This window comes from Musa acuminata, chromosome BXJ1-3, assembly GCF_036884655.1.
Source record: "Musa acuminata AAA Group cultivar baxijiao chromosome BXJ1-3, Cavendish_Baxijiao_AAA, whole genome shotgun sequence".
Taxonomy (NCBI): Eukaryota; Viridiplantae; Streptophyta; class Magnoliopsida; order Zingiberales; family Musaceae; genus Musa; species Musa acuminata.
In genome coordinates, this window is record NC_088329.1 from 37411905 (window position 1) to 37439832 (window position 27928).

The 27928-nt window shown below is 38.7% G+C and overlaps 4 protein-coding genes across 11 annotated transcripts; 2 read left to right on the forward strand and 2 right to left on the reverse strand.

Moving 5' to 3' along the window:
• Positions 1–1603: 1603 nt before the first annotated feature.
• LOC135584496 (protein IRON-RELATED TRANSCRIPTION FACTOR 3-like) lies at positions 1604–6167 on the reverse strand. 4 transcript variants are annotated; one of them, XM_065133779.1, is made up of 5 exons: positions 5964–6167; positions 5424–5562; positions 4100–4218; positions 2980–3107; positions 1604–2313 (listed from the first exon to the last, which is right to left on the reverse strand). In XM_065133779.1, the coding sequence occupies exons 2-5, from the start codon at positions 5489–5491 to the stop codon at positions 1885–1887; spliced, it is 744 nt and encodes a 247-aa protein (XP_064989851.1). In that variant the 5' UTR covers positions 5492–5562; positions 5964–6167; the 3' UTR covers positions 1604–1884. The 4 variants fall into 4 exon arrangements, with proteins under 4 accessions (XP_064989851.1, XP_064989858.1, XP_064989846.1 ...); XM_065133786.1 differs by having other exon boundaries at positions 5424–5506; positions 5964–6105; XM_065133774.1 differs by lacking the exon at positions 5964–6167 and adding an exon at positions 5805–5935 and having other exon boundaries at positions 5424–5506.
• An 857-nt stretch (positions 6168–7024) lies between these two features.
• Positions 7025–7608, forward strand: LOC135637600 (cullin-3A-like). Its single transcript, XM_065150232.1, has one exon. It carries the CDS (start codon positions 7033–7035, stop codon positions 7606–7608), a length of 576 nt encoding a protein of 191 aa, XP_065006304.1. The 5' UTR covers positions 7025–7032.
• A 1859-nt stretch (positions 7609–9467) lies between these two features.
• Positions 9468–20341, forward strand: LOC103979324 (uncharacterized). 4 transcript variants are annotated; one of them, XM_009395427.3, is made up of 5 exons: positions 9468–9623; positions 9764–13230; positions 14061–14332; positions 14594–15196; positions 17607–20341. In XM_009395427.3, the coding sequence occupies exons 2-5, from the start codon at positions 10006–10008 to the stop codon at positions 20080–20082; spliced, it is 6576 nt and encodes a 2191-aa protein (XP_009393702.2). In that variant the 5' UTR covers positions 9468–9623; positions 9764–10005; the 3' UTR covers positions 20083–20341. The 4 variants fall into 4 exon arrangements, with proteins under 4 accessions (XP_009393702.2, XP_009393703.2, XP_018679292.2 ...); XM_009395428.3 differs by having other exon boundaries at positions 9472–9623; positions 9791–13230; XM_018823747.2 differs by having other exon boundaries at positions 9488–9636.
• A 941-nt stretch (positions 20342–21282) lies between these two features.
• LOC103979323 (probable methyltransferase PMT2) lies at positions 21283–27131 on the reverse strand. Of its 2 annotated transcripts, none has more exons than XM_009395425.3 (7): positions 26865–27131; positions 25424–26070; positions 25063–25273; positions 24655–24949; positions 23021–23410; positions 21963–22040; positions 21283–21829 (listed from the first exon to the last, which is right to left on the reverse strand). In XM_009395425.3, the coding sequence occupies exons 2-7, from the start codon at positions 26063–26065 to the stop codon at positions 21595–21597; spliced, it is 1851 nt and encodes a 616-aa protein (XP_009393700.2). In that variant the 5' UTR covers positions 26066–26070; positions 26865–27131; the 3' UTR covers positions 21283–21594. The 2 variants fall into 2 exon arrangements, with proteins under 2 accessions (XP_009393700.2, XP_009393699.2); XM_009395424.3 differs by having other exon boundaries at positions 21283–21832; positions 26865–27130.
• Between the last annotated feature and the right edge of the window lie 797 nt (positions 27132–27928).

Here is a 27928-nt window from a genome sequence, read left to right on the forward strand (position 1 = left end):
TTAATGCAATTAACGTCTTATATGCTTATAGAAAAAGTTAATCACAAAACAAAAACTCATAATCACTTTTAATTTGTTTTAGGATAATCATTTTTTCATTATTAATATTTAAAGAAGAAATTATTTTATTATGCATAAGATGTCCCCAATTGGCTGAGCTAACAAAAGATGGCAATCGAGTGTTAGGAACTGCAACAATCAAATTAATAATAATAATAATAATAATAATAAATCTCATTCATGTGCAAATATATCGTGCAAAATATCAAGTAATATAAGACCTGTGAAAGGGATAAACATTGGGTGAATTGAGAGGAGAAACCATTTAAATGTGTTTTAGAAAATTGTTTTAAATGAGACTGTGAGGCTTTTTTTGGAATCACAGCTGAAGATATTGTGGAATTAATCTTGAATTTTGAAAAGGTCAATTGTCATTTTATAAAGTGGGAGGACACTGATTGATGTACAATATATATATATATATATAGTGGTCAAAATTGATATATAATTTAATGTACATTTTCACATAGATGAATGTTAGTTTCTATTGATGCTTTAACATAATAACCATCTTGTTTTAATTAAAAAGATAGAAAATTATAAGCTCAGTTAACTATAAGGTGATGTCTTAATATCTCAACAAAGGACTGTCATTTGATTCTAAATGTATATATTAGATGGATAAATACAAAAAATCACTGACGTTGCATGGACAAATATGAAATTTTGCTCCTTTTTTTCACCAAAGCTTTTAACTCCATTTTGCAATAAATATCACAAAAAATTAATATTTATATAAACACTTACCTCTTGTTAAAGGGAGAACTGAAGGAAACAGCAGCACATTCTTTGGGTTGTTTCTTCTGGCAGCAATCATCAAACTGTCAGCTTCCAAGCTTGTTGGATTCCTGTGAGGACTGTCATCATTCACTTGTATTCCTTATTGTAACACCAGCTGGAGATTGACTCTTTGCTCTGCATGGTTGAAGCTCTCATTGTCACAAAAGCAATGACACTTGATTTAATCCAAAGTGGTCAGAGATCCTCACACCCTTCTCACCCCTTGCAGAGTCATCATGCAAGCTCTCAGAGACATAAAAGTAATAAACTTGTTGGGACTTCAAGGTGGTCAAAGATCCTCCTCACCCTCTTTGACAAAGTAGGTTATTCCTGCTCCTCCTTCCATCAACAGAACCATAGGATCCTATATTTATCATCAGAATAAAGTTTTCAAGTCTCAGACTTGCATCTCACCTGTTCTTTTGCTCACTGGCAAAAAAGGGAGGTGAAGGCCACATGCTTTGGAAAAGTATCAGAACTCATCTTATCAACACCACAATCACCATCATTATCATTATCTTCTGTTACTGATGAAGATAGATCATAGCTAAGAGTTCCAACAGCAGCATATAAAGGGTTTGGGTCCTCTCCAGTATGACAAAAGAATGGAAACCCTACCATTCATAGACAATCTTAGAAGTACAAATTAAATCCAGAATGACCCAAGATTTCTAGCCACTTCGCTACCAATACCTACAGCAGTTGGCTTTCAGATGAAACACCACAAAAATAGATCAGAGACATAAGTGTGAAACACTGCATGTATAAGGAGATCATAACTTTGTTTGAAACAGCAAACAGTTCTGGCAATCTGAATAAACAAATAGAAGAAAAGCACAAACTATCAAGAAAATGTAAAATGGCATACAACAAAGGTGGTATTGAGAACCGACTGCTCAAAGATGACTCATTAGACATTGAGATAAAGATTGCAATGGTCCTCATACAGGAGCTGAAAAACTTATTTCGCCATGACCAGTACATACTTCAGTTCCTAGTAGAAAAGTTATCATGTACATCTTTCAAATGGATCATTTTTCTGGATCATTGGTTATCTAAGCCTTCCACCCTTCCATCAGATGTGCTGCCACTGCCATGCTGTGCTTCATGTGCTGCTCTTTGATTTCTGGAAAGGAGCTCGAGTGACCAAGTGTCTGAGGGCATGGGGTATCTGGCATGTGGTCTACTCACTTTTGAAGCAGCCGCTGGTGAGGGTGGTGAAATTGCAGCATCTGAAAGGGGATTGAGATCTTGATGAAGGGCAATGTCGATGAGGGGGGCAACAGGCTGTTGCTGCATTGGCAATGCTGCAGTCAAGGACTGAGGCAGAGTTGGAGGTGCCAAGTCTGATTTGCTATGCCACTCCGCCATAGGATCAGATTGCGTCCCCTCATGTAACACATTTTGCAGCTTCTCCACCTCTGCTTTTAGGACATTCTTCTCATCTTGCAGCTCGTTCTTCTCTTCAGTAACCTGTTCCAGCTCAGGACCAGAAAGAACATATAAGAATTAATTGCTCACCCAAATAATATATTGACTGCAATTTTTCTCTTCCTAATCTGTTTGTCATTTCTATTTACTTGAAAGAGCTAATAAATTGTTTCTCCGGATGATGCATGCTTCTTGCCATAGAACTATCTAATCAAGAATTGTTATAAACTTTCAATTATCTAATCATTTACTTTTCCAATAAAAACCATCATACAAATGTAAAACCTTGCAATACATTACATTGGTTCCAAAAGCATATAACAGTTCCAGTACAGTAGCTTTAGACCTGACCAGAAAAGGCTTTTAGCATCCAAGTAGTCCAACATCAATAGAGGAAACAAAGAATCAACTGAAACATTTAGAGTTCTAATTCAGCACTGTGTATGGGCAATTCATTTCTAAAAAGAGGTTCAAGGGCAACCAACCTAAACATGCCAAAAGACAAAAACAATTAGGGACAAAAGAGGAAAATGAACTTCAAGGTGCAGTCTGAAGTTGACTGTCACTTGTTTAACAAATAGCTTGGAAGTCAAACTCCTAAAATCTGAAGTAGTTTTAGGGAAAAAAAAAAAAAGAAGCAAAGTGAGCACATGAAAGGAATCTTTTAATAAAGATGTCACAATTTTAATTTCAGTTTGAAAGACTTACATAGTGAGATTCATTCATCAAAGTAACATTTTCCTTTCTAAGGACTTCAACTTGTGCAAGGAGATCTCGCAATAATCGAGTGGCATCAACCAATATAGAGGCTTTCCCATTATTCTGCCGGGATGTTTCTGTAAATTGAATAATTAAGCCAAAACTTATAAACACAGCATTACTTAATGGAGTAATAGAATATCAATTGATAAGTTAACAGTATAAATTCTTATTCTATACAACAAATATATCCATGTAATAATTCTTTCTCCAAAAGAAGAGGAAAGGATAAAGATGTGTAGAAATTAACTATGCCTTACCTACCAACAAAATATGAAGTAGAACCAAATTATCAGAATGTAAAATGTCGTCACAGTATGAGTGCATCTACTGGGTACACCACTTAACTGGTTCTTAATATGTGGGATTTAGGATAGTCAATTATTCTAGGTCCTGGTACACATTGAATCACTTGAGCAACCCACTTACTCCAAAAGGATATTTTGATCACAATAATTTAGCAACTATGCATTTAGTTGTGCAAAAAGTAATGCTCATATAAGACATGAAAGCTTTAAATTTGCAACTGTTTTGTTATTCAGTACTTAGATCGTTTTGAGATTTTTCTTTAGTGAATCATAGTATTGGAATATCAGGTATAAATTTTATTTGAATTTACTTTGTTTACATCGGTAAAACTAAACAATTATAAGATCCCTTGAATTTACTTTGTTTACATCAGTAAAACTAAACAATTATAAGGTCCCATATAATTTCATCCTTAGTCTTGGTGATTCTGACTGAATATGACAGCAATCTAGGGTGCAAATATATTGCATATCAAGACACGAACAGATTGGGTAGTGTGGTTGCCAATCCCGATAACTTAGAATGACACTTTGAGACCAAGTTTGTTCATTACCAGTTTAAGCACCCATCCACCATCAAAAATGGGAAAAGGTATCATATTGAGCTTCACAAAAAGTTTCTTAACATCTTTGTACACTTGAGATTCTGGTTCCCCATTCAATGCAAACTACCCAAGGGAAAGAAGTCATCAGTAAATTTAAGCAGGTTTTTCTACCATAGTGTTTCCATCTGAAAGTAAATATTATACATGGAAACTTACCAAGTGCCTGACCCAGCTCCAGAAATAGATCATTCAAATGGTCACGTTTCATCTTCTCTCTCATAGCCTTGTGTTCTTTCTTTGGAACTTTCCTTGACATTTTTGTACTTGGGATTGACCTGTATAAGAAGATACTTCCAGGTTAGAGCTGAGATAGATAGAAGCAAATGGAAAAAGTTCTAAGTATGAAGTCACGAAAACATCAGACAGAACAAGAAGGGGAAGGAACCTCCAATAGGTACAGTCCAGATCTACATGCACCAACAATCAAAGTCATATGGGAAATGAAATATGAAAATGGGAGAACAGAACAAGATAGAGAAGCTTCTTCATATAGCATACTCCTCCAAGGTACAGCAAGATATGGCATTCAAGTTTTTGCAGACTGGCAGCTTTATTTGACATACTTTATAGCCCAAGATCAAGTAGGTCCATTAAAAATGACAAATACTTGATTATACCTCATAGTTTTGCTGTTAAATAGATTTAAAATGCTTAATGGATAATGTAAGTAGTGCACGTTGATAAAACACAAAACTAGGTTCTCTTTCTCAGATCATGGCCTTTCCAAATAATAGGATTTGGTGTTGTGGTTCACAGAGCTTTTATTTAAGCATCATATACAATAGAAATTGTCAAATTTATTTGATTTTTTAGGATTCCAAACTTACTAAGAATGAGAAATTGATATATATTTACATGGTGTCAAGTAGAAGCCAAACAAATTTACAGAAATTTCACAGCAGATGCTAATTATTCACAGCATGTATTCGTATGAGCATGAAATGTTAAAGGAGATGAAGAATGAGGAACGCTATTGTTAGAAATAAATCAATTTTGTTTCAAACGTTCAAGCTCATAGGTTGAAAAAGTATGATGTATTTGGATCTAATATAGATATATATTAGTGGTATAAGTAATTAACCTAAGCTCCTATTGAACCCCAAAATTTAAGCAGCAAACTTCACTAAGACCCTACTAGTACTTGCCAACAAGTTAATTTTCTAAAAGTTTAGCTGATTATTTTAGCATCTATGGTATTTACATCGTCAAGGAATTTCCTATTTATTGCAAGGGCTAAGAATTCAAACAATGGACATAAAAGTAGGATCGGACATAAAGTAACGTTCCTTGGTACAAATGCTTTTCAAACACCAGAAAGAATTTGTAACAGATATTCTAAAATCAAATCAAGCACTGAAAAATCGTATTTGTTTGCAGTCACAAAGCAGATTGCAGCATGGTATCAAAGAAGGGTTTCATATAGCAGAACGGTCTTTTCAATTAGAATCACAAGCAACCCAAAACCATCTCTATTATCAACCTGCCAGCAGATTGCTCGGATACAGCGTTTGCGCCGCTCGCCATAGAAGCCGAAGCCTTCGCTACCATGTTCCGGTTACGTGTCTGTAAAGAACAGACAACACGCCTACTCAGAACTGAATTGCTTTCTTTCCAAGTCTCTGACAAATCAAGCGACAAAAATCAGTCAGGAAAGGGGAGGTAGGAACCGAATTTTCTGAAAGAAGAAACAGGGACTGCAATTCCAAGAGCAAACTAGCTACGATCTTTTCAAACGGAAAGAAATAGTATTCTAATCGAGGGAAAAAAGAAGACATTTTTATTTTTACTTTGACAGATCGAGCTACAAATGAACAATCAAGGGATGCCAAAATCAACAAGAACAAAGAGGGTAAATCTCAACTTCAAACTTCAAATAATAAAACATGATCATCACGCCAGCGAGCGAGCCCTAATCCCAAATAAAGGCACAACGCCGGATCGCACGCGGATCGACGAAAACTCCACAGAGAGAAACAACAACATGAGCTAAAGATCTGAAGAAGGGATCAACAGCACATACCGAGGGAAACTAATCTTTGTTCGCCAGGAGAGAGACTAAGCAAGAGAGAGAGAGAGACGTCGACCGCTTCAGGGGATTTCCTCCTCCCTTCCCGAACAGATAATTGAGCGAGAACGAGAGAGAGAGAGAGAGAGAGGTGGGCACGCCGCAGCGTGTGGCGAGCAGCCGACTGTTCATTGGGTACATCCCACTGTCCGTCTGCCTCCACGTGCCCTTCCGTCTCGTTTGGGACCCACCTTGGGAGCAACATTTCTCTTACAAATATGCGTTTACGCGCCAACCTACCTGCCTAAACATAGGGAGACCGCAGAAGCGGTACATCGGGTCGGTCATTGTACCCAGTCACATGTAAGGTATATGTCAAGTTCCAATCAAATGAGTAAGAAAAGTGTTTTTATTTAAGCCAGGAAAAACCCGAGGGTTCACGTTAATCTCAAACCTTCGTACACATTGATTTACCTAATAAAGCGGTGATGGCTTTGTGGTGAATCTCCATCGGGCCCCACAGAATCTTCCAATAATTGCTGGCTTAGCCGAGTTGAGTGGATTAGTAGAGGTGAGATATGACGTTGAGCGCGAGAAGGAAACGGAGGGGTGCGTGTGGCGCTGCTGGCGGACGCGTGACCGGCACGCGGAGGCTTCAGATTCAAGTGGGAACCCCAATTCCTGTCCACGAGGGGCGTTTTCTTAGGGACATGGAGAAGAAACATGGTGAATTTTCAAGATATGTCTCTGTCTTTGACAAATTTTAACATAGTGTCTTAATTTTTAACAATTTTCTTAGAAGTCTCTTAATTATTAAAAACTATTTTTATCTCTATCTTCGTTAGATCCATCGTCACTCTCACCTTTTTTTCGTTATCTCTATCTTCCCAGATTCCACAAGTCATATCTCCTCCTTATAATGGGAGAAACCTATGTCAAATTTTAAGAGAAAAAAGATGAAATTACATGTATATAGTTTTGAAGTCAATGATCTTTGTATTTATCTTATAAACTTAAATGTGTCCTTGTAAATGGTTATCTTCAATTGATGGTTAGAGCAAAGAATACATTTTGAAGTTTAAGAATGATGTCAAGAACGATGAGAGCATTTCAGGTGTTTTATAAACACAAATTGAATGTTTCGACTTACCAAATGTGTATTCTTATGTTGTTCGATTCTGCAGATCGGTTGACTTACAGAGAAATAGAACAGGCTACACAAATCCCAGCTTCAGATCTGAAGCATTGTCTTCAGTCGCTTGCTTGTGTCAAAGGTGAAAATGTCCTGAGCAAGGAGCCAATGAGCAAGGACATAGCCGAGGATGATGCTTTCTACTTCAATGACAAATTTACGAGCAAGTTCATCAAGGTGAAGATAGGCACCGTGGCAGCACAAAAGGAGTCAGAACCAGAGAAGCAGGGGACTCGCCAAAGAATGAAAGAAGACAGAAAACCACAGATTGAAGCTGTGATAGTGAGAATTATGAGATCCAGAAGGGTATTAGATCATAACACCATTGTAACTGAGGTCACATCACAATTGCAATCTCGCTTCCTGCCAAACCCAGTTGTCACAGAAAAGCGTATCGAGTCTTTCATTGATCTGGAGTTTCTAGAAAGAGATAGAGCAGACAGGAAATTATATCGATATCTTGCTTGAATGTCACATGATGTTTCCTCTGGATGGAAGCTTTACTCTATTAATCGGTACGCAAGCTGCTGCTCATGTATCCCCATGAATGCCTTTTCTGATGTTGCTACTGTATATTATTGCTCTATTTTGTTCTTCCAGTCTATCTAAAATTTTGAATTCTAATTTATCCTAGATTCTTTCTTCCCTTAAATAAGTCATGCTGTTGTATGCTGCTTAAGGTTGATGAGTCTTATCCTTTGTTATACTGGTAGGTACTGATGGTTCCAGATGTCAAACAGATTCACTATGAATTGACTCTGAGATGCAATGTCTTTGGCCATTCTGAATCTAATTGTGGGAACAAAAATGGACAAAAGCAAGTATGGAGGGCAGAAAATGTTGTAGGTTTTGCTTTGGGGGAGCAGTTCCCTGGTGATGAGCCTGAAAAATAAACTTGCTTCAGAATATTGAAGATGGTTCTTCTGATAATACTACTACTCAGGTTCTACTGCAGATGATACTGCTATTAGAACTACTGTAATGCAAGATTTCACTGCTGACAAATCTTCTAACAAGGCAATGTGAATAATCAGTCTTGCAATCAGTATTTTCACTCACCAAGTTCTGGAAGCAAGCTCTGCTGGTCCTATGGCAATGTGCCAATAACTTCATGTGTATTTTCTGCTGCTGAGAATTCCATTACCTTTAGCTGCAACTCTACAAGGAATTTCCCAATCCAGGTAACTGTATACATTTCACAACAATGGTGCACCAGTGACACTGTGACAGTGAAGATGTAAGCTTTACCTGGGCCTGGTGCAAGCTGAATGTAAATGTCAGGAGTACTTAACACTTTGGCAGCAGAGAGAATGCACATTAAGGTAACAAAATCAAGAATCAGGTGATCAAAAGAAGAGGGTGGAAATTGCTTCATTTTTCTACAAACCAAGTCTTGTCAATATCTTGTTGATCTGGGAGAAAACTTAATGGTGAAAAAAATTTCTATCTAATTCCTTAATTTCTTTCACAATCACCATGCAAAAAAAAAAAAAAAACTAGAAAGCTGAAAGTGGAGCCTTTGATTTAATTATATGTGGATAGCACAGAATTGGCTGGTACACCATGTGAAATGCCTCCTCTACCTTTGAATGCACAAACAGATAGGCTATGGGAAGCCACAAAAAATCATTCAAATCAAATCCAATGATTATCTTGAAACCTCAAAGCAGATCATTTCATCATAAACTTAACATAGAATTATGTTAGAGTAAATTATTCAGTGGTCTAATGTCATAAACTAGCCTATCTCACTTGAAGTTGCTGATCTTGCATTTTTGTCACCTTCACTTGTGATTCTTAGAAGACTGCAGATGTAGGATCATTCAAAATTCAAAGGAGTTATTCCAAATTTTTGTTGTCTTCTACACCAAAAATTATCCTTAAAGCATTGAGATGCAGGTAAGTAGACAAGCTATTCCCTTTTGAGGTGAATTGGTTTCTGCAACATTGTAAGAGGAAGAACATATTTACATTAAATTTTCTTTTTTTTGCTACTTTAATTTTGGTGCCTCAGTTTCAAGCAAAATAATCACACATCAGTAAAGCCTCTGTTTTCTCTCTCCTCTGTCTCTTCGTGGGAGGGAAGAGGTTCGTAGCACATTCAAGTCCGAACCGGATCGAACCGGCCTTCATGACCGAAAACTTCCGCAAGCCGAACCGAAGCGAACCGAGTGGAAACGAACATAAACGACCGGAACCGATCTTTGACACAAGGCACCAAATGACTGAAAAGCCCTCGTTCTTGCGATTTCTTTTCCCTAATGTTGAGGGTGTTTATGTCAGTTAATCTTGTAAAGGTTGAAGGAGAGGAAATGGGTGCCCTCGCGTCTCTGTTCCCTGCCTTGCGGCCGACGTCCCTCTCTCGCCGCCGCCTGCTCTGCCTGCCAGCGGCCTTGCGGCGCACACCGCCGCCTTCTTCCCCTCCCTTCGCCCCCTCACTGGGGGTCACCGTTGAGACAGGAGAAGGAAAACCCTTAGAGATCGTAAGTGATTGAGGTGCATTTCTTGATTTGTAGTCTCTTTCTCCCATTTTCTTCTTGGCGTTGTTTGAACATTCAGTAATCGAAAAACTTGTCTCTTATTTTCTTAGCGTTTTACTAGTATTTCTTAACTAAATATGCAGTCCGACCAGTGACCGAGTCTTGGCCAGGTTGTTGCCCGGTACAGTTCCAAAAGCCATGGTTTGACGTGAAGGGGAAAAGATTCGGTAAAGAACGGAGCCGGAGGTGAAATTGCAAGATTTATCGCTCCGTTTCACGAAGCTTTTTAGTATAATTCCTGTTAGATCAATCTTCTCTCGAGGGTAGTCGCAAAGCTGCAATTTTACCACGGATTTCAGCATCTAGATTTTACGGAAGGTCGAAGATGTCTGCAAAATGGCGTGCTTTGCAGCACCGGCACCGATACACCTACAGTTCGGTCGTCTTTCCCAAACCCTTCGTGGAAGCTCTGAAACTTGTGCCCTCGGAAGTGTCCTCCTCCGATTTCTTTGCGCAGTTGAATCGTTTGGTCTCCTTGAGCTCCATCTACTCCCAGGTTGAAGCTGTCAAGGATCTCGCTTCAGCATTTTCTCGGTTACTTGGCTCCACTGGAATTGCCGATGACATTGTCTCTGCCGCCACTCGGCTTTACCTTGAGATCCTCTTCCTTGAGAATTCACTGCCTCTTCATCGGACACTGATTTCTGCACTGGTGAAGAGCCAGAAGTTTGCATCTGTGATCAGTGGCTGTTTATTGTCTCTCTGTGAGGAGTATGGTGATATGGGTAAGAAGGGAAGAAAACGGCTCTTGGTATCCCGAGCTATGCTATCTTTGATAAGCTACCCCAAATTAGGATTTTTGAATGAAATTGTGGAGAAATGTTCTTGTCTGGTGGCCATGGATGTCGTTTCTGGATTGGGGAGTGTGGTTTTGGATGTAGAACATGGGTCCCGCCCCTCGCCAGTAGTGATGGAGCAATGCCAGGAGGCAATGTCATGCTTATACTACTTGCTTCAGCGGTACCCTACCAAATTTGTGGGTTCAGAGGAGGCTTCTGTTATTTTTAAGAGTGTCATAGGAACTATTTTATGTATTCTCAAGTCATCAGCTTTTTCTCGGGACTGTTTGGTGGCTGCAGGTGTGAGCTTCTATGCAGCAATTCAGGCTTTTATGAGTCCCAGAGAGATCTCTTCTTTTATTTCAAGATGTTTCTTTGGTCATAGTACAGATGCTGGATATGTGGATGTAAAGGAGCTATTCCCTGATGGAGATTGGTATGCAAGTATCCAGGAATTCTCAGTTTTGAGTAGGCTTTGTTTGCTTAGAGGAATATTGACGGTTGTTCCCAGGACTACACTCAACATGCGTCTTGCTGAGTCGAGTAATGGTTCATTCTGGACCATATTGTACAATGGAATACTTCCTGAGCTCTGCAAGTACTGCGAGAACCCCATGGATAGCCATTTCAATTTTCATGCCCTTACAGTGACGCAGATTTGTTTGCAACAAATAAAAACCTCCATATTGGCTGATCTGAATGATTTTTCTGGAGATTACATCCCTCTTTCTGAAGGTACAATGAACCGTGTACTCAAGATCATATGGAATAATCTTGAAGACCCGTTAAGTCAGACAGTCAAGCAAGTTCATCTTGTCTTTGATCTCCTCTTGGATATTGAGTCATCTGTCCCACCATTTGAAGGTAGCGATAGGAATAACCTATTCCTGTACAAGATTGCTAGGGATCTCCTTCACTTAGGGCCTCGTTGTAAAGGTAGATATGTCCCCTTAGCTGCTCTCACCAAACGCTTGGGTGCGAAGACACTTTTAGATTTGAATCATGACCTCCTTTTTGAGACTGCTTATGCCTATATAGATGATGATGTTTGCTGTGCTGCCACTTCATTCTTGAAATGCTTCCTTGAATGCTTGCGTGACGAATGTTGGAGCCATGGTGGTATAGAGAGAGGCTATGATGTGTTCAGGGATCTCTGCTTGCCACCTATATTGTATGGACTTGTATCTGGTCATTCGAAGCTCCGATCAAACTTAAATACTTATGCTCTTCCAGTGGTTCTCGAGGTTGATATGGATAGCATATTCCCAATGCTTGCCTTTATCTCCGTTGGATCTAACATAAGAGAAAATGTCATCGCTGATCTAAAGATTGAGCAATGTGTAGCTGCATTAGTTTCTTTGCTCAAGGTGTCACGTACACTTGCGCTTATTGAGGGGGATATTGATTTGGAACATGACCTTGCACTAAATAATAGTTCTGATCATGTTGCAGTTGTATGCGTAAAAGGAATTAATGTTAGAATTCCATCTGTATGGTTCACTTTAGCACTAAAACATGCTGATGATAGTCTGCGAATAGATGCTGCCGAGTCACTCTTCTTAAACCCCAAGACATCTAGCCTACCATCAACCTTTGAGCTCAGCTTGATGAGAGTTGCTGTGCCACTGAATATGCGATGTAGCTCGACAGCTTTTCAGATGAAATGGACAAGCCTATTCAGGAAATTTTTCACTAGAGTCCGAACAGCATTGGAGAGGCAGGTCAAGCAAGGTTTTTGGCAGCCTGATACATGCTTCAATGGTGATGGAAATGCTACTCATGACTCTACTAGAGATATTGTGATCCGTAGAGCAGAGGACCTTTTCCAATTTATGCAGTGGCTAAGTTGCTTTCTTTTTCACTCATGTTATCCATCAGCTCCATATGAAAGGAAAACAATGGCCATGGAACTTATTTTGGTGATGATTGATGTCTGGCCTATAGTTATGCCTCAAGGAACTCAACATCTCTATCCATACAGTAAAGCCATTACATCACCAGATGTGACACTTGCACTTGTAGGTTCTGTAATTGATAGTTGGGATAGACTAAGAATAAATTCCTTCCGCATTCTTTTATGTTTTCCAACACCCCTTCCTGGAATTTCATCTATTGATTCAGTGAATATTCTGATCAAGTGGGCGAAAAAGCTTGTCTGTAGTCCACGTGTTAGAGAAAGTGATGCTGGTGCATTGACTTTTCGTCTCATTTTTAAGAAATACGTTTTGGGGCTTGGCTGGGAACTTGGAGTCTCTGAGAGAGCTAATTGCCTCACTTCTCAACTGAAGATAATAAATGGAGATCTAGGCATTCTTAAGTCGGGAGATCCCATCATTAAATACTTGTCATCACTCATTGAATGGCTGTGTGCTGTCATAGAAGAAGGTGAAAAAGATCTCTCTGAAGCATGTAGGAAGAGCTCTGTTCATGGAGTTTTGCTCACACTTCGATACACATTTGAGGAGTTGGATTGGAATTCTGTGGGGGTTCAATCAAGTATTTCTGATGTCAGGACTTTAATGGAGAAGCTTCTTGACCTAATTATGCGAATAACTTCTTTGGCTCTTTGGGTGGTTTCTGCAGATGCGTGGTCTATGCCTTATGATGTAGATGATGTAATTGATGATTCTGTTTTTCTTCCAGATCTATCATTTGATGTGGATCAGCCTGATACAGTATCAGATCCAGGGGACAAAATTTTCGCATATGAGGATGTTACAAAATCAGCAGATCAAGTTGTTATGGTTGGCTGTTGGCTTGCTATGAAAGAGGTAAGACACCTGCGATTCCCAGTTTTTAACAAAAGCTTTTTTTCACCCCTTTCCATAGCTTTTTCCTTATGGTTTGCCTTTGAATTGATTTTGATTTCTTGTTAATTTAGTTACAGGGATCCTAGCTGATTTTCATTCACCTACAAGAAGCATTGTGCCACTTAGAACAAGCCAACAATTTTTAAAATCATAGTTTAGTTGGTATATTGTCACGATCTGGACCAGCAGTTGCACTAGCCTGACAACTTGGATGAAATGAGCATTTGATCATATGCCCCAAAATGTTTTTGGTCCAAGTTACTGGTAGTAGGACTAGAACCATCAAACCTTATATACTGACTGAACTCAACATTGCCTTCTGATGTGTGACTAATCGGGGCATCATAGTCCCTCAGACTCGAAGGCATAACATATTCATAATGATAACACCTACAACTGAGAATTTAACACTGGGTTTGTGGATGAGGGCCCAACTTGAGGAAGCTCCCATCTAACTGTACACGAGATAACTCCAATCTCCGCATGTATCAGCCTACATGGAGTGGTGAGTTGTCTTGGTGTCAATTGTCACTGCCTGATAGGCCCACTTGATCGGCAATATGGATGAAATGAGCATTTAGCCACATGGCCTTTAATGTTCAAGTAGGAGAACCATCAAGTGTTATAAACCAATGGAACCCAACATCTCTTTTGATATGGGACTAATTGGAACGTCACATATGTCAAGCTAAATGGATCATTCTATACATGATACTTACATGTGCAGTCGCAGAGCTATTTTTATTCATTTTGCTATTTGTTTAGCAAAGGTGTGCTGTTTGCTTTTCCAGGTCAGTCTTCTTTTAGGGACTGTAATTAGAAAAATTCCATTGCCTAGCTGCACGCTTTCAGATTCGATAAATCATGGTGTTGCCCCTAGAAGCTCCGAGGAAATTGAGATGTTAGCCTTGACTGATGGAGTGCTTGATCTGGTTCAATTGGAGACCATTGGGAACCATTTTTTGCAAGTTCTTCTGAAAATGAAGCATAATGGTGCAATTGATAAGACGAGGGCTGGCTTTACTGCTCTTTGCAACCGCCTCCTTTGCTCAAATGATCCAAGGTATACTTCGACTACTTATGATCAGTGTTGTTAGTTCTTCTCATTTTCTCAGAAAATATGTAGGTTTTCTTATGTTATTGCCATATATAAAAGGTCATAGTCAGACATCTTTTTTCTATTAAAGCAAGATAATGTTGCAATATGGTTTGAGGTGCTAACTAAATTTATATATTTCTGTTTTTTATGACTACTTAAGTTTAACATGCTGCTTAACATTAATGAATATGCTTTCCAACATTAAGGATTTTTTTTTCTTCCTAGGCTTGTCAAAATGACTGAACGTTGGATGGAACAACTGATGGAGAGGACCACTGTAAAGGGCCAAACAGTGGATGATTTACTAAGGAGGAGTGCAGGAATTCCTGCGGCTTTCATCGCTCTTTTCCTTTCAGAGCCAGAAGGAACACCAAAGAAGCTACTTCCTAGAGCATTACGATGGCTGATAGGTGTTGCTAACAAATCATTGTCTAATGGCTCTGAAGTTGGTTTCAGCCAGACAGAGATAATCTCCAAGGAGGGACCTGTAGGGTCTGAGATCACTGATGCAGGATTGGAAGATTCAACAACTCTACTTGCAAATGCAAGGAACTCCAAGATCCGAGATGAGGGTGTGGTTCCCACAGTGCATGCATTTAATGTACTAAGAGCTGCTTTCAATGACACAAATTTAGCTACAGATACATCAGGCTTTTGTGCTGAGGCTACGATTGTTTCTGTACGCTCTTTCTCATCTCCTTATTGGGAGGTAAGAAACAGCGCTTGTCTTGCATACACCACCCTGGTTCGTCGTATGATTGGATTTTTCAACATACAGAAACGTGAAGCATCACGTAGGGCATTGACTGGGCTTGAGTTCTTCCATAGGTAAAGTATCTACAATCTCAGATTATGTAGCATTAGACCTGGAGAATCATGACAGTGTTGTTGTTTGACATGATTTTAAAATTTTAACTAGTTTGCATGTTGAGATGCAGAATGTCTTGGCATAATTCAAGATTGTTATCAAACTTGTAGAGTTATTCGTCAGTGTGTTTGTGTTCTTTAAGCATTAGTAAATAATGTGTTGTAGGTAGTAATTGTTTAATGATACAGCAGTTGCTCTCTGTTGTTACTGATGACTATCTTGTTGCTCCTGATTTTATTCATGATAGTGATTTCTTTTTTCTTGAGTGTTTTATTGTTTAAGAAAGAAAATAAAATAATATGTTGATAATTGTGGCAAATGCTGGATACATTGCAGATATCTTTTCTGTAGCTACGTCTACATAATTTGTCAATTGTGTCAGAAAGTATTTTTGAGAGCCTTGATCATATACATAATTTCTCAAGATTGAATGAATATTTTGTGTGGGTTCAACTTAATGTTTGTTAGGTTAACTTTAAGGACCTTATTAGTTTTGGAATCAGTTAGTGTTGATAAGTTATAGTTAGAGAATACTTGCCTTTTAGATGGCTTTGTTGTGATGCATAACATTTAGTGGTCTATTCATATGTTAAGAACTTAAAGGCTATAGGCCTCACATAATCCTTCTGCAGATTTTAAAAAATTTAGCATCATATGCCTCTGGAAATGGATATGAACTTGGTTGTTACTTGGAGAACTGTTCATTTTGTCATTTCAACCAAATATCTGTTGATTATATTTTCAGCTAGTAATCAAAGATGCATATCTCTTGGTGAAAGTATTTCATACTTGTAGTGAACATAAATTTTCGATATTTCATTGATGATTCTTATCAAAAGAAATATTATTATTCTGTCTTCCAGTAGTGAACATAAATTGCTTGTAGAAGTTGTGGCTTGAAATTTTTGTTTAGTGAAGCTGAGACCATCGAGTTATTCTTTTCTCTTTGATGTGTTTCTAAATTTGGCACAGAGGGAAGAGCGAAGAACGTAGGATGGTAGGAGGGCAGCGGTGAACGAGGAAGAGAAAAAGATGGGTAAGAGGGAAGAGAGAAGAGCGATTGGGGAAGAGGTGGGGAGATGGGGGGGCTGCGGTGAACATAGGAGGGCTGCGGTGATTGTAGGAGAGCTGCAGTGGTGAACTTAGGAGGGCTATGGTGAATGAGGCAGAGGTAGGAGGGAGGAGGAGAACTTCCCCTCGCTGCTATCGTTGTTTGCCGCTGGGAGGAACTTCGTTGTCATGAGAAACGCAGTGGGGGAAAGGAATTTTGCATTAGGGCACTCACGGGTGTCTGCATTAAGGCACTTGTGGGTGGATTTCTGCAGTAGATTCCTGGTTCAATCAAACCAAATGAGTGTTTTGGTTTGACTCGAACTCGACCTTAGTTGAACTAGGCGAGTGCTCGGCCCACGTAACGCCTGGGCCTAGGGGAGCGCTTGGGCCACGCTTGAGTCAACTCACCCGTCCAGCCCAATAGGCAAGCGCTCGGGCCTTGCCTCGCTTCGCTTTGCTTGGGCACTTAGGCGAGCGCCCGGGTGCCCCAGTGACTTCACTAAGAATAATGAAAAAAAAGGTTCAGAAGTATGTTTTAGCAACATGAAGAAACACATGAGAGTAAACATCAAATATATGGTGGATATTATAGGAAGTAGTATCAGGTTATCTTAACTGCAAGCCTAACTGGCCTAAATAAGACTCACCAACCTTCAGCCTGCATCGTCCTCATCAGGCAACCATTTAGTCTTTCTCCTTAGCAGAACATATAAACTAATCCTCATATCTGAAACATAATGCTTGCCATCATCTCCATGACAACAATCACATTCACTTCTGGAAGCCCATCAAACATTCACATTATCATATGAATCTTATTTGAATCTCATGAGTCATCAAAACCAATCCAAGAAGTTGAATGAAAAAATTGATTTCATTTGGTTTATTTGCATTTTTGGCTGTCTATACATAATAATTCTTGACTATTTGCTTTGATTTAGGCTATTTGATGAGTTATCACTGCACTTTAGCTTGCTGCTTTAATTTGTTCTGTATAATTTTTAGCTTGCTGCTTTGTTGCTTGTACATGACATCTAGTTGGTTAATTTAGATGAATCAGGTTATCTAACCAAGCATTTTTGGTACATCTTTATGGTTGTCTTGCATCCCCGTTGATGCTAATTGAGCTAAATTGCAGAAGGAATCTGTATAACCATCCTATCTTGTTGTCTTGTACAATTTTCCTGAATTTGATATTTTGAAAATTATTATATGATATAATCACTATGACAATCCAATAACTTGATTCTTTTATGGGACATGACATGCTTTTCAGCACAATCTGATAGTTTACTGATCATTCTTCATCTCCTGTAGGTACCCAGCATTGCATGCTTTCCTTCTCAGTGAATTAAAGATTGCCACCGAAATGCTTGGTGATGGGTGCTCCAGGCACATGGAATCAAACATTGCAAAAGTCATTCATCCAAGCTTGTGCCCAATTCTTATTCTCTTAAGCAGGCTAAAACCTTCTGTTATTAGCAGTGCAACTGATGATGCTTTAGACCCCTCCCTATTTATGCCTTTTATCCAGAAATGTGCAACTCAGAGTAATCTCCGAGTCCGTATTCTTGCATCGAGGGCTTTAACTGGCCTGGTATCTAATGAGAAACTGCAGAATGTCATTTGTGAGGTTGCTCATGGTTTACCTCATGGAAGACATCAGATGTCAATGCCACTATCACTTACTTATGATCTTCCTGGGTCAGCCAAAATGTGCAATGGACTTGGAAGTGTAGCTAACCGTGCTGCATCTTTCAACTCAATACATGGACTTTTACTGCAGTTATTTTCTCTTCTTGATAACAACTGCAGAGACTTGACTGATGTATCCAAGAAAGAACAGATTCTTGGTGAACTGTTCCAGGTGCTATCCAAATGTTATTGGATTGGCAGCACCCAGTCATGCCCTTGTCCTATTTTGAATAGCTCATACATACGTGTTTTAGATCTTATGCTTGATATCACAAGAACATACACAAGTCAACATACCACAACTATCAGATCTTTGTTGCTTCAATTAGCCTCAGGATGCCTCGATGCAGGAAAGTCTTCTTGGTTGACATGGTATGATCCAACTATTGTTGAACTCCGCAAGCAGGCAACTGCATCCTATTTTAGTTGCCTGTTGGGAAGAAAACATGTAGTTTCAGAGGAGCTCATCGAGCTATGGAATGTTTCTGCAACCAGTTCAATTATTCAAGAGGTGCTTGAAACCGAGACATCTGTGTCTGAACTTCAGCAGAAGATAATGTCCTGCGTTCTTGATCCTACTTATGAAGTTAGACTTGTGACGCTGAAAAAGCTTCTTGAGCTAGTCATGTCTCTTATGCCTAGCCCCAAGAGTGGAGTTATTTATACATGGGCCAAGTCCAATCTGCACTCGATGCTGATTAAGTTGTTGCCTATGGAAGAGAACCCAAAATGCATCTATTATGTACTGAAGATATTTTTTAACTGGAATCTTCTGCAACTTGAGAAACCAACCGGTTTGAAATGCAGTATCACTGAGGATTGTGATTTTTATTTCCATTTCTGGGACAGGTTGATCCATTTATACAGTTCAGTGAAGCGTTCAAAGACCCAAGAAATTACTCTGTGCTGCATGGGTTTATGCATAAAGCAGTTTTTGGGTTTGATTACATTCATTGATCAGCATGAGGTAATGGAAGAGACTGCTGTTGGTTCCAGCAAAATCAATCAATCTGAGTGGTGGGCCAGAGCCCTTAGAAGCATTGACTATTTTGTTTGCCTAGTTAACCGTCATAGTGCACCATCTGAGCCTGTGAACATGCGGAAGGCAGCTGCAGAAGCCATAATAGCTTCAGGATTGCTTGCAGAGGCCATGTCAGTTACTTCAGTCGTGTCTAACAGCCATTTTACATTTGAAGAAACCTCCATTATCGACATTGAGAAGAAAATTTTCCAGTCTGAGATGCCTGAAGTCATTAACTTTTATGCTTGCAAGATACTAGATTTATGGTTCACATGTATCCAGCTTTTGGAGGATGAGGATAATGGGCTTAGGCAAAGGCTTGCTAAGGATGTCCAGACTTGCATTAGTTCCAAAGCAACAAACGGCTCTTACACAGATGCTGCACCTACTCAAGTGGATAGAGTAATCGAGTTGAGCATTGATTTCCTCTCTTCATTATTTGGCCATTGGCTGGGATACCTGAATTACCTAGCAAACTTGGTCTTGAGCACAGCCAGTTCTGTGAGTTCCCAGGGAGATCTAGTTAGACGGATATTTGACAAGGAAATTGATAACCACCATGAAGAAAAGCTTTTGATATGTCAGTTCTGTTGTTTGCATTTAGAGAATCTCTCAGTTCCAAAATCTAGTGAGGTTCAAGTTCGTCCTGAAGTCCTCAGTGAGAGCAGCATCCAAAAGTTCTCATCGATTTGGAGATTAAGATTTCTACAGCTGTTGATATCATTTGTTAACAGCTGTCTTGAAAATGAGGGGATAACAGACTGGATTGGAGGCATAGGTAATCACAAGGATGCTTTTGTATCTTTGTATACAAATCTTCTTGGCCTCTATGCACTCTCACAGCAGCCATATGGAGTGCTCAATTCATGTTCAACAGATAGTCATAAGCTTTACTTGTCAGAGTTCACTCAACTTGAAGGGATAATCAAACCTTTTCTTAGGAATCCTTTAATTTCTGACTTGTATAATTTGGTGGTACAATCACATGAAAATATGCTTGGAGCATTGCATACCCAACAACACCAAGGGCACTTTTTATCGAAGGATGGTTTTGATCCTTATTTTCTTATAAGATGACAACTCGTGTGAGTTATTCTTTTCCAGGTGGCAGTAATCTTTGAAGCATAAAAAGCATCAATTGTTTTTGGAGTAGATTTGGTAAAACTTCTCAAGTATATTTTGTTTGATGTACTTGCTGTTCTCTTAGATAAGAGTTATAGTGGCCAATTAGATATCCTTCCATAATTTTTACTCTGTACACATAGATGGGCCAATGTACAACTAATTTCTGTTTTTGAGAAATAGCAATGAGTTGCATGTCATACCAATTGCTGTACGAGACTTTTCCTTTTTTTTTTTTGTCGATTAGAAGAAGTGGTGCATGGTCATATGTGGAGTGATAAAATGGTCTCCACATGCTGTCTTTCTAAAGTTCTTGTTCCAGTAATGAGTATTTGGCTTTACAATCCCAATGTGTTGACGACTGAGAGGGTGGGACTACTTGTAAAGCCACCAGGAACAGGCTGTGGTAAGAAAGTAGCAATACTTGGAATGTGTGTGTGAAATAAATGTTGGCTGTTAGAGAGAATTGATTTAAGCAAAATGTGACATCGACAAAGAATCTTATCTTTCTTGATCAAGGTTTGTTGTTAGATGTGTTGCCATACAATCTTTTACATCTGAAGGTAACAACTTGTGTGCCATTCCATCCTAATTTTATCTACAGATGAGTTCGGAGGAGTTAATTTTGGTGAGTTTTCTGCATGATAGTAATCTTATTGGAGGAGTTTGTGCTCCATCTGCTCCTTTTTTTGCGCATAAACAGTGTCATGCCGTGCTAATTTACTTGCAGGTGCATAGTTTGTAAGAGTTGTTTGGTAAGGGAGTTTTACTTGTGCTGTTCTTAGTGTATGTTCACTACCATCAACAACTTCTAGATGCATTCCACTTGCTTCTTTTGTATGCATAAAGGCATGTACAAAGCATGCATTGATTTAATCTCTCTAGCTTCAAGGGATGTGAGCAGAAGTCTCTTCTATAAATCCTTTACCAGCTCATGTAACTTTTGATATCTGAAATCAATCTTCATTTATTTCAAAAAAAAAGACAAAAAAAAGGATAAGTTTCATATATAAGATTCTAAGTGCAACATCTCAATTTACACATAATGTGCAATATAAGAAGCCCTTCTCACACCAGTTAACCAAGAGTTCTAAAGCAAGATGGAGATGGCAACTATGCACATTCTTGGTGGTGCTGTGCAGTCAGACATTGTCGTTTGGATAATCCAGATGAAAAGAATGCATTGGATTTCACAGGTACCTCAATGGTTTCAGATAATCTCATAAAAAGAGTCAAATTAGCAAGCGAGGACATAGACTACAAAAGGCAGGGTGGAAGAGAAGGAAGCAAAATTAACTGATACGACAATCGCTATGCAGCACCAAAAACACGGTAAAATATTTCTGGCCGAAGAATGTTGTCCGAATCTCCAAGCTGTTGTCAGCTGATAGCCTCTCTCTAACTGGTTCCATGATCAACTACTATAGGGATAACATCCGATTTATGGTGGCGATTACTGGATCAGATTCACACTTCGACTGTTTCATTAGTGTGGCCACCTGCCCAGTACTGCTTAACAGCAACCAAAACCTTTTCCTGCAAAAGAGGGCCATCCTCATGATCTACCATCTTGGTGTTCCATCTCATTCCAGTGACCATCCTCTTCACCTTCATCAAGATATCTACTTGATCGCGGAATATCACTGCACCTTCAGGCCTTAAAATTCGATCCATTTCTAAAAGAATATCTTCCATCTTGCACCTACTTCATTTTCATAAGAATATGAGGGGTTTAAAGTTGACAAGTTTTTGCAAAGAATTATTCCAAGGTATAAATACTCGGACATGGGTCAGTATAATCATATTTGTGAAGAAAACAGCCTTATCGAACTTACTTCTTGTTGTACAAGCTAAAGACAGCATTGGCATGGATAAGGTCATATGTCCTTGGGTAAGTTGAGAAACCTTCACACCTACATCAAAGTGATAACAAAACTCGTTAGTAGGAAACAATACTGGAAAACTGCAGAGTGGCATATAAGACTGCAGCAGTCTAATCCGGTAATGAGTTTTTGTATAATTAGTTTACATAATTCATATATTTTGATAAAGTATGAGGATGTGATAAAATTCACATCCAACATAACAAAGTTGCTCTCAATTGAAACAAAATTCTATTTCACTTCCTATGCTGAGCTACAGAGAGTATATGAAAAAAAATAAGAGAAAAAAATCCTACATAAATTCTCAAAGTTCCAGTTTCTTCAAACTTTGCAAGAGCTCTTGCCTCCAAGTTAATAAATTTAGATAACCTGATCAAACCGGCCTATGGTTGATAGAAAATTCTGTCAGTAAGACAGAGTCCTGCACAAGTTTTGTGACAGATCATGACAGTAAAGGAATTAAAGAAAAGGGAAATCCTAGAAAAATAGTATGGTGTAAAGATGCTCTGGAAATAGAACAAAACAAGTTTTAATTATAAGTCGAGTTTAATGAGTTTGGAAACAAGAACATACAGGCCAGAATGCAATGTTTCTCCAACATGTTATACAACATTCTTTCTGCATATTCATTACTTGATTTGGAAAAACCCTAAACTTCTACATGCTTTAATATTTAGGACAAACAAAATCTCAAATATCAATCTCTCAGCATACAATACCAGCTTAACCTCAAGAATGTTATTTCACAAATTAATCGTACCATCAAGCAAAAAAAAAATCAGAAAATGCTTAATTCATTGAGGGTCTGTAGCAATCAAAAGAAAAGCTAATATCACATATAGCCCGAAGTGTCAAACCTAATAACTCAAAAATCAATTCAATGGATAAGACATAATAACTAACAATGAAAAAGGAAAAAGATTGCCAAATGATGAAAATATAGCATAATGTATGCAGCAATTTCAACAATAAAAGAAGAGTCAAATTGCAATTTTGTAGCATGAGAATACCAGTCATGATATATGCCAATCAGCCCTCTTTCATATATCACGCCCAAAGTAGACTTATCAGCAATTGTGGGTACTACATTCATCACCCATAATTTGGGTGACTCAATTGCTGCTGAAAAGCTACCCAATCCTGCATTCATATCCATTATATTCCGATATCGTCCCGTGTCAATATACTTATTTAATCTTTTGTAAGCTTTGACATGTTTCTTCCATAATCTGTTGTCTTCCTGATATGACTCAACTGAGAAACCAGGAACAGAACCACTTGCTATTCTAGGAGGCACGACATTTAGTCTGTCTGGGAATGTCTTTAGTTCTCCTCCAGCAACCTCTTCAGGGTTGTCAACCTCAGGAAAAGGCACAATACATGCTTCCATCTTCTTGTACCTAGTATCAACAAGGAATGATAAAAGGCAGTGAGAAAGCAAAAGGGGGAATTGGGACTATGAAACTCTCGTAAAGCTACACATCTAATTAATTGTACTCCACAAATCAAGAAGAAAAACAGGAACCACTTCTCCATCCAGTAGCTCAAACAAGACTGGAAACTATTAAGGGAAAGAATATATAAGAATTCTGAGGAAAAAAATGGTGATTTATCATATAGAAAATTTGAGATAACTATGATGTGCGTAAAATTCTTTACACTTTCCCGACATCATTACACTGCTTCATTGATGCCTAAAAGGAACTTATGTTTGTTCATATTGGGACATAATAAGTGAGGAAGATCATGAACAAGATGGCTCCATGTTGAACTGCTTCAACTTTACAAAAACTGCCCAAGAATATTTCATGTCGAATGGTTAATTTTCACAATATTTTGTATCAGATATGGTAAATAGTGCCACAGGATACCCAGTAATCTCTTAGTTAATAACTAAGAACTAAAGTTTTATATCTAAAACAATTTATCCCTGTAATAAAGGTATCCCTTGAATGGGTTAATGAGCAAAAGAAACTGAAGCTACAAACCTGCCAGTTTACAAATTATGACACTACATTGTGTTCTCGTCTAAAACCACAAGGTAAGGCCACATTAATAAGAATATGCGTCTCACATGCCAAACCGCATATATGGTACTTTTATGTATAAATATGTTCAAAAGGAAGATAATCTTGGCTAGTACAACTCACTGTAGGCTGGATACAAAATATGGACAAAAAGGCATAAGGATCAACATCAGACACACATGTAGCTGCAGACTATACCAAACTCCACTCAATTTCACATTTTACAATAATGCATCTGTTAGACATATAAATTCTTTTTTGTAGCAACAAAGATAGAGCAAAGCATCAGCTTTAGAAGCAGAGAAAGAAGGCTTTTTGTGACCAGCAAAGTGGATCTGAATGCTTGGATTTCATTGACCACCTAATCAACTAGTATGAAAAGGAGTTAAGGTATTAGCATCAAAAGATATGGACTATTAGATTCTTTTAGGGGCAATAGTTGCCATGAAGAGCTCTTAGTAAATTCTGCTGAACTAGCATTTTTTACTTTTATGCAAATGGACAAAGATGATTATGCAGCATGTGTTATTTGAGGTAAATTTATAGGTAGCAAATAACAATTGAAAATCACACTAAGTGCACTACTTGGTTAGGTAGAAAACAGGAGTTTGTAGTACCAGACATCATCTGCATATGATGATTCACAGGTTCTGACACGGGGTTCATCTTGCCTCACAGCACAAGAATCAGAGTTTATTCTCTTTCTCCAAATGGCAATTTCACTGTTCTCTGAGACCTTCTCCCAGCAAAGTAGTTCAGCAATTTCTTCAATCTTTTTCTGCTCATCCTCAAGATCCTCCTCTGTACGCTGCCATGCTTTGTAGTTGTTCTTCCAGTTTATGGGAGGGCCTGAAAGCACCCAGTACCCACCAGGCCTAAGAACCCGGTCTACCTCCATCATGTACATGCCATCTGAAAAAGCAAATTAGTGAGAATGAGCCCAAAGCATAGAATTAATAATGAAAAGATCGGGTATTTGCTGGTTTGATGGAGGAAACGAAGAACAGGTTGATTATGGAACTCACCATTTGCTCCCCAAGGGATCAAACACCTTGAACAATGAGCCATATCAAAGGATCTAGATGGATATGGCAGTTTTATGGTTCCAAGGACACCAATAATTGCAGGGACACCTCTTTCCAGAGCAAATTGCACCTGTGCCTCATGAGAGTCCCTTGGTGCAAATGACATGGCCAACACATTCCTCTTCAAAAGGTAAGCTCCCCAGCTTGCAACCTGAAAGTTACAAAATTTGTGGACTAAAACTAATTAGCAACTCTGACAAGACCCAACAATACTCAAAACATTCAAATCATAACATGTATCAGATGTGCAACTTAAAGTCGGGAATAATTTGTAGGATGTGTTTCAGGAAACTTTACATACCCCACAACCAGTGTCTAATGCAGTTCTGACTGTCCCATTAGCAATTGGGATAACAGATGCAAGTTGGTCTATATATGTATCAGCCCCTTGAGGAAACTGTGTTCCTCCACCAGGGAATCTAAACACATTACCCTCATATTGAACCCAGTTCTGAACAGCTTTCTCAACCGTAAGACTTTTGTAGGGTACATTTGCATAGGGAACGAAGTCACGGCTTTTCGGCCATGGAAAGGGGGCAACATAGCCTTCGGGCGCTGGTATAAGACAGTACAGTTTTTCTTCTTCCGGGGGGCAATGCCGTTCTCTGTAGTTCATGTTTTCTCTAGGAAACAACATTGCTCGATTTTGATCTTGGCAAGGAGTATAATCCCTATAACGCTCATGACATGGCTCAAATGTTCTGACTTCCGCTCCAATATCATCACCGAAATCTGATCTACTATGATGAGTCTCAAAACTAAGATTTGGCAAGATGGTGCAATCAGTTTGCTTAGTAATCTCAATGGCAATGCTGTCGCCCTTCCCAAAACCACTCTTCTGCCATGCTCCCAAAATATAGAAGAAGCAGCACATACTAATTATGATGAATATAGAAACAGAGCTTCTGGTCCTATTGTCTGCTGCATTCCCTTTCACGGCCATGGCACCTAATTACAGAAATAATTGTGTATTAGTAAGATTCAAAACTTCACTTAGAAAACTAACTTTATGGCTCATACATTTGCAAACAAAAAAATCAATTATTTTAGGAAGAATACTAGCAGAACCAGTGATAGCCAACAGAGCACGTTTCGCAAGTATGCATTTACCTGGCAAGGAGAGTTATGAATTTGGAGCCCATGTAACGAGCTTCCATAGTGCAGAGTACCATGAAAGCGAAAAACACAACAGATCAGTGGTTAATTACTGATACCTCTGGATGAAAAATGACTCCTTTTTTGGTGTAACGGAGAACAACCCACATGACTAATAACTTCAACCAAAAAAAAAGAAAGCATTGTGATCCCGTAAATTTAAGTAATCCCTAAAAGATATTTTATTTTGATCAACGTGCACATCTTTAACCTAGTCTTCCCGCTGATCGCTCGGCACATACAAGGCAAGATCCAACGATCGATTGCGCCAGCTCCTCAAAAGCTCACTTCCAGAGCTTCCCTCGATTGACAAAAGGCATATGAAGTCACCAAACCAGCATAATCACACAATGCCTTCGAAAAGAACCTCAAGATCACACTAAAATCGGATTTTTTTTTTTTTTTCCCGCAGCTACATACGTCTCCCTGATTTCCATTAGTCATAGACTTCAGAGTAGCAATAAAAGGAACAAAAATACCAGTTGAAGAAAGCAATTCAAGATGTGACCTAATCTAGCCAATTCCAAATCAAACCAGAAGAAGAGAAAGCCGAGCAAAACCCAAGAAAGGAACAAGTTTTGGCATACCGGCTTCGTGCGGATTCCGTAGAGATCGAGGAAGAAAAGAGAAGCAGAAGAACCGGATCTCAGATCATTCAAACCGCTACAGGAATCGCGTCAAGATCACCACTTCCACAATTGTATTGGATTCTCTGCTGCAACTGCTACTGGTGCTGCTGCTTCATTCTTCTCTCCATTTCTATTTAGATTTGGGCGAGGGGTCCCCGGTGCTGCGGTGATCCGATGAGAACCGTCACCGCTCAATGAGCCGCACAGCCCGCGCGGCCCGGCGGTGATCGGATCTCGTCAATGGTTTGACGACCCCTGAGAAAGTTAGGGTGTCCTCGTGTCCAAGAATTGCAAGATGGAGAAAGACAGGAAACAAACAAAATAGCGACAGCTGTCGCAGATGAACAAGCCAGTGAGACGTGCCATTTAGTAAATGGTATTGCATGTGGCCTTTTTATGGGACTAATCTGACTTAACGGCCAACGACTTGGTCCTGGTAGCTAGTTTTGTGATAGTATTCTCATTACAAAACACTAAATTTTTTTAATTAAAAAAAAAAAAATCATTTTTTATAATTATTTATGGATAATCTACAGGAAAAAATATTTAAATTCGACAAAAAATACTACTTGAATAAAAATTTATTCATGAAAAAAATATTAAGGGTGTTATCATTTTTACATCGTATCAAATAATTTTTGAACCTAAGTAGTATTTTCCCTTGTTTTCTCTCTTGCCAATTATTTTTCATTTAATTTTGATGTCTTAGAAATCATTTCTCGTCAAAATTTGTACTTTAGTTAATTTAGGTCGGAGACTATATATTTATTTGATACCAATATATCCAAAACATTAAGTTGTTTAGCTTAATGCCACTGAGATGTATATCACATAAGACTATTTCTTTAGTTCATATCTATCTTATCTCAATGTGTTAAGTTCATTGTAAAAGAATTATTTTTAAAGGGACTAATTTAGTTAGTTATATTTAGCATTCTTTGTACTTTAATAAATTATATTGGTATCCATATAATTACGAAAATATGACATCTAAGTTTATTTATCTTAACGTCGTGAATTTT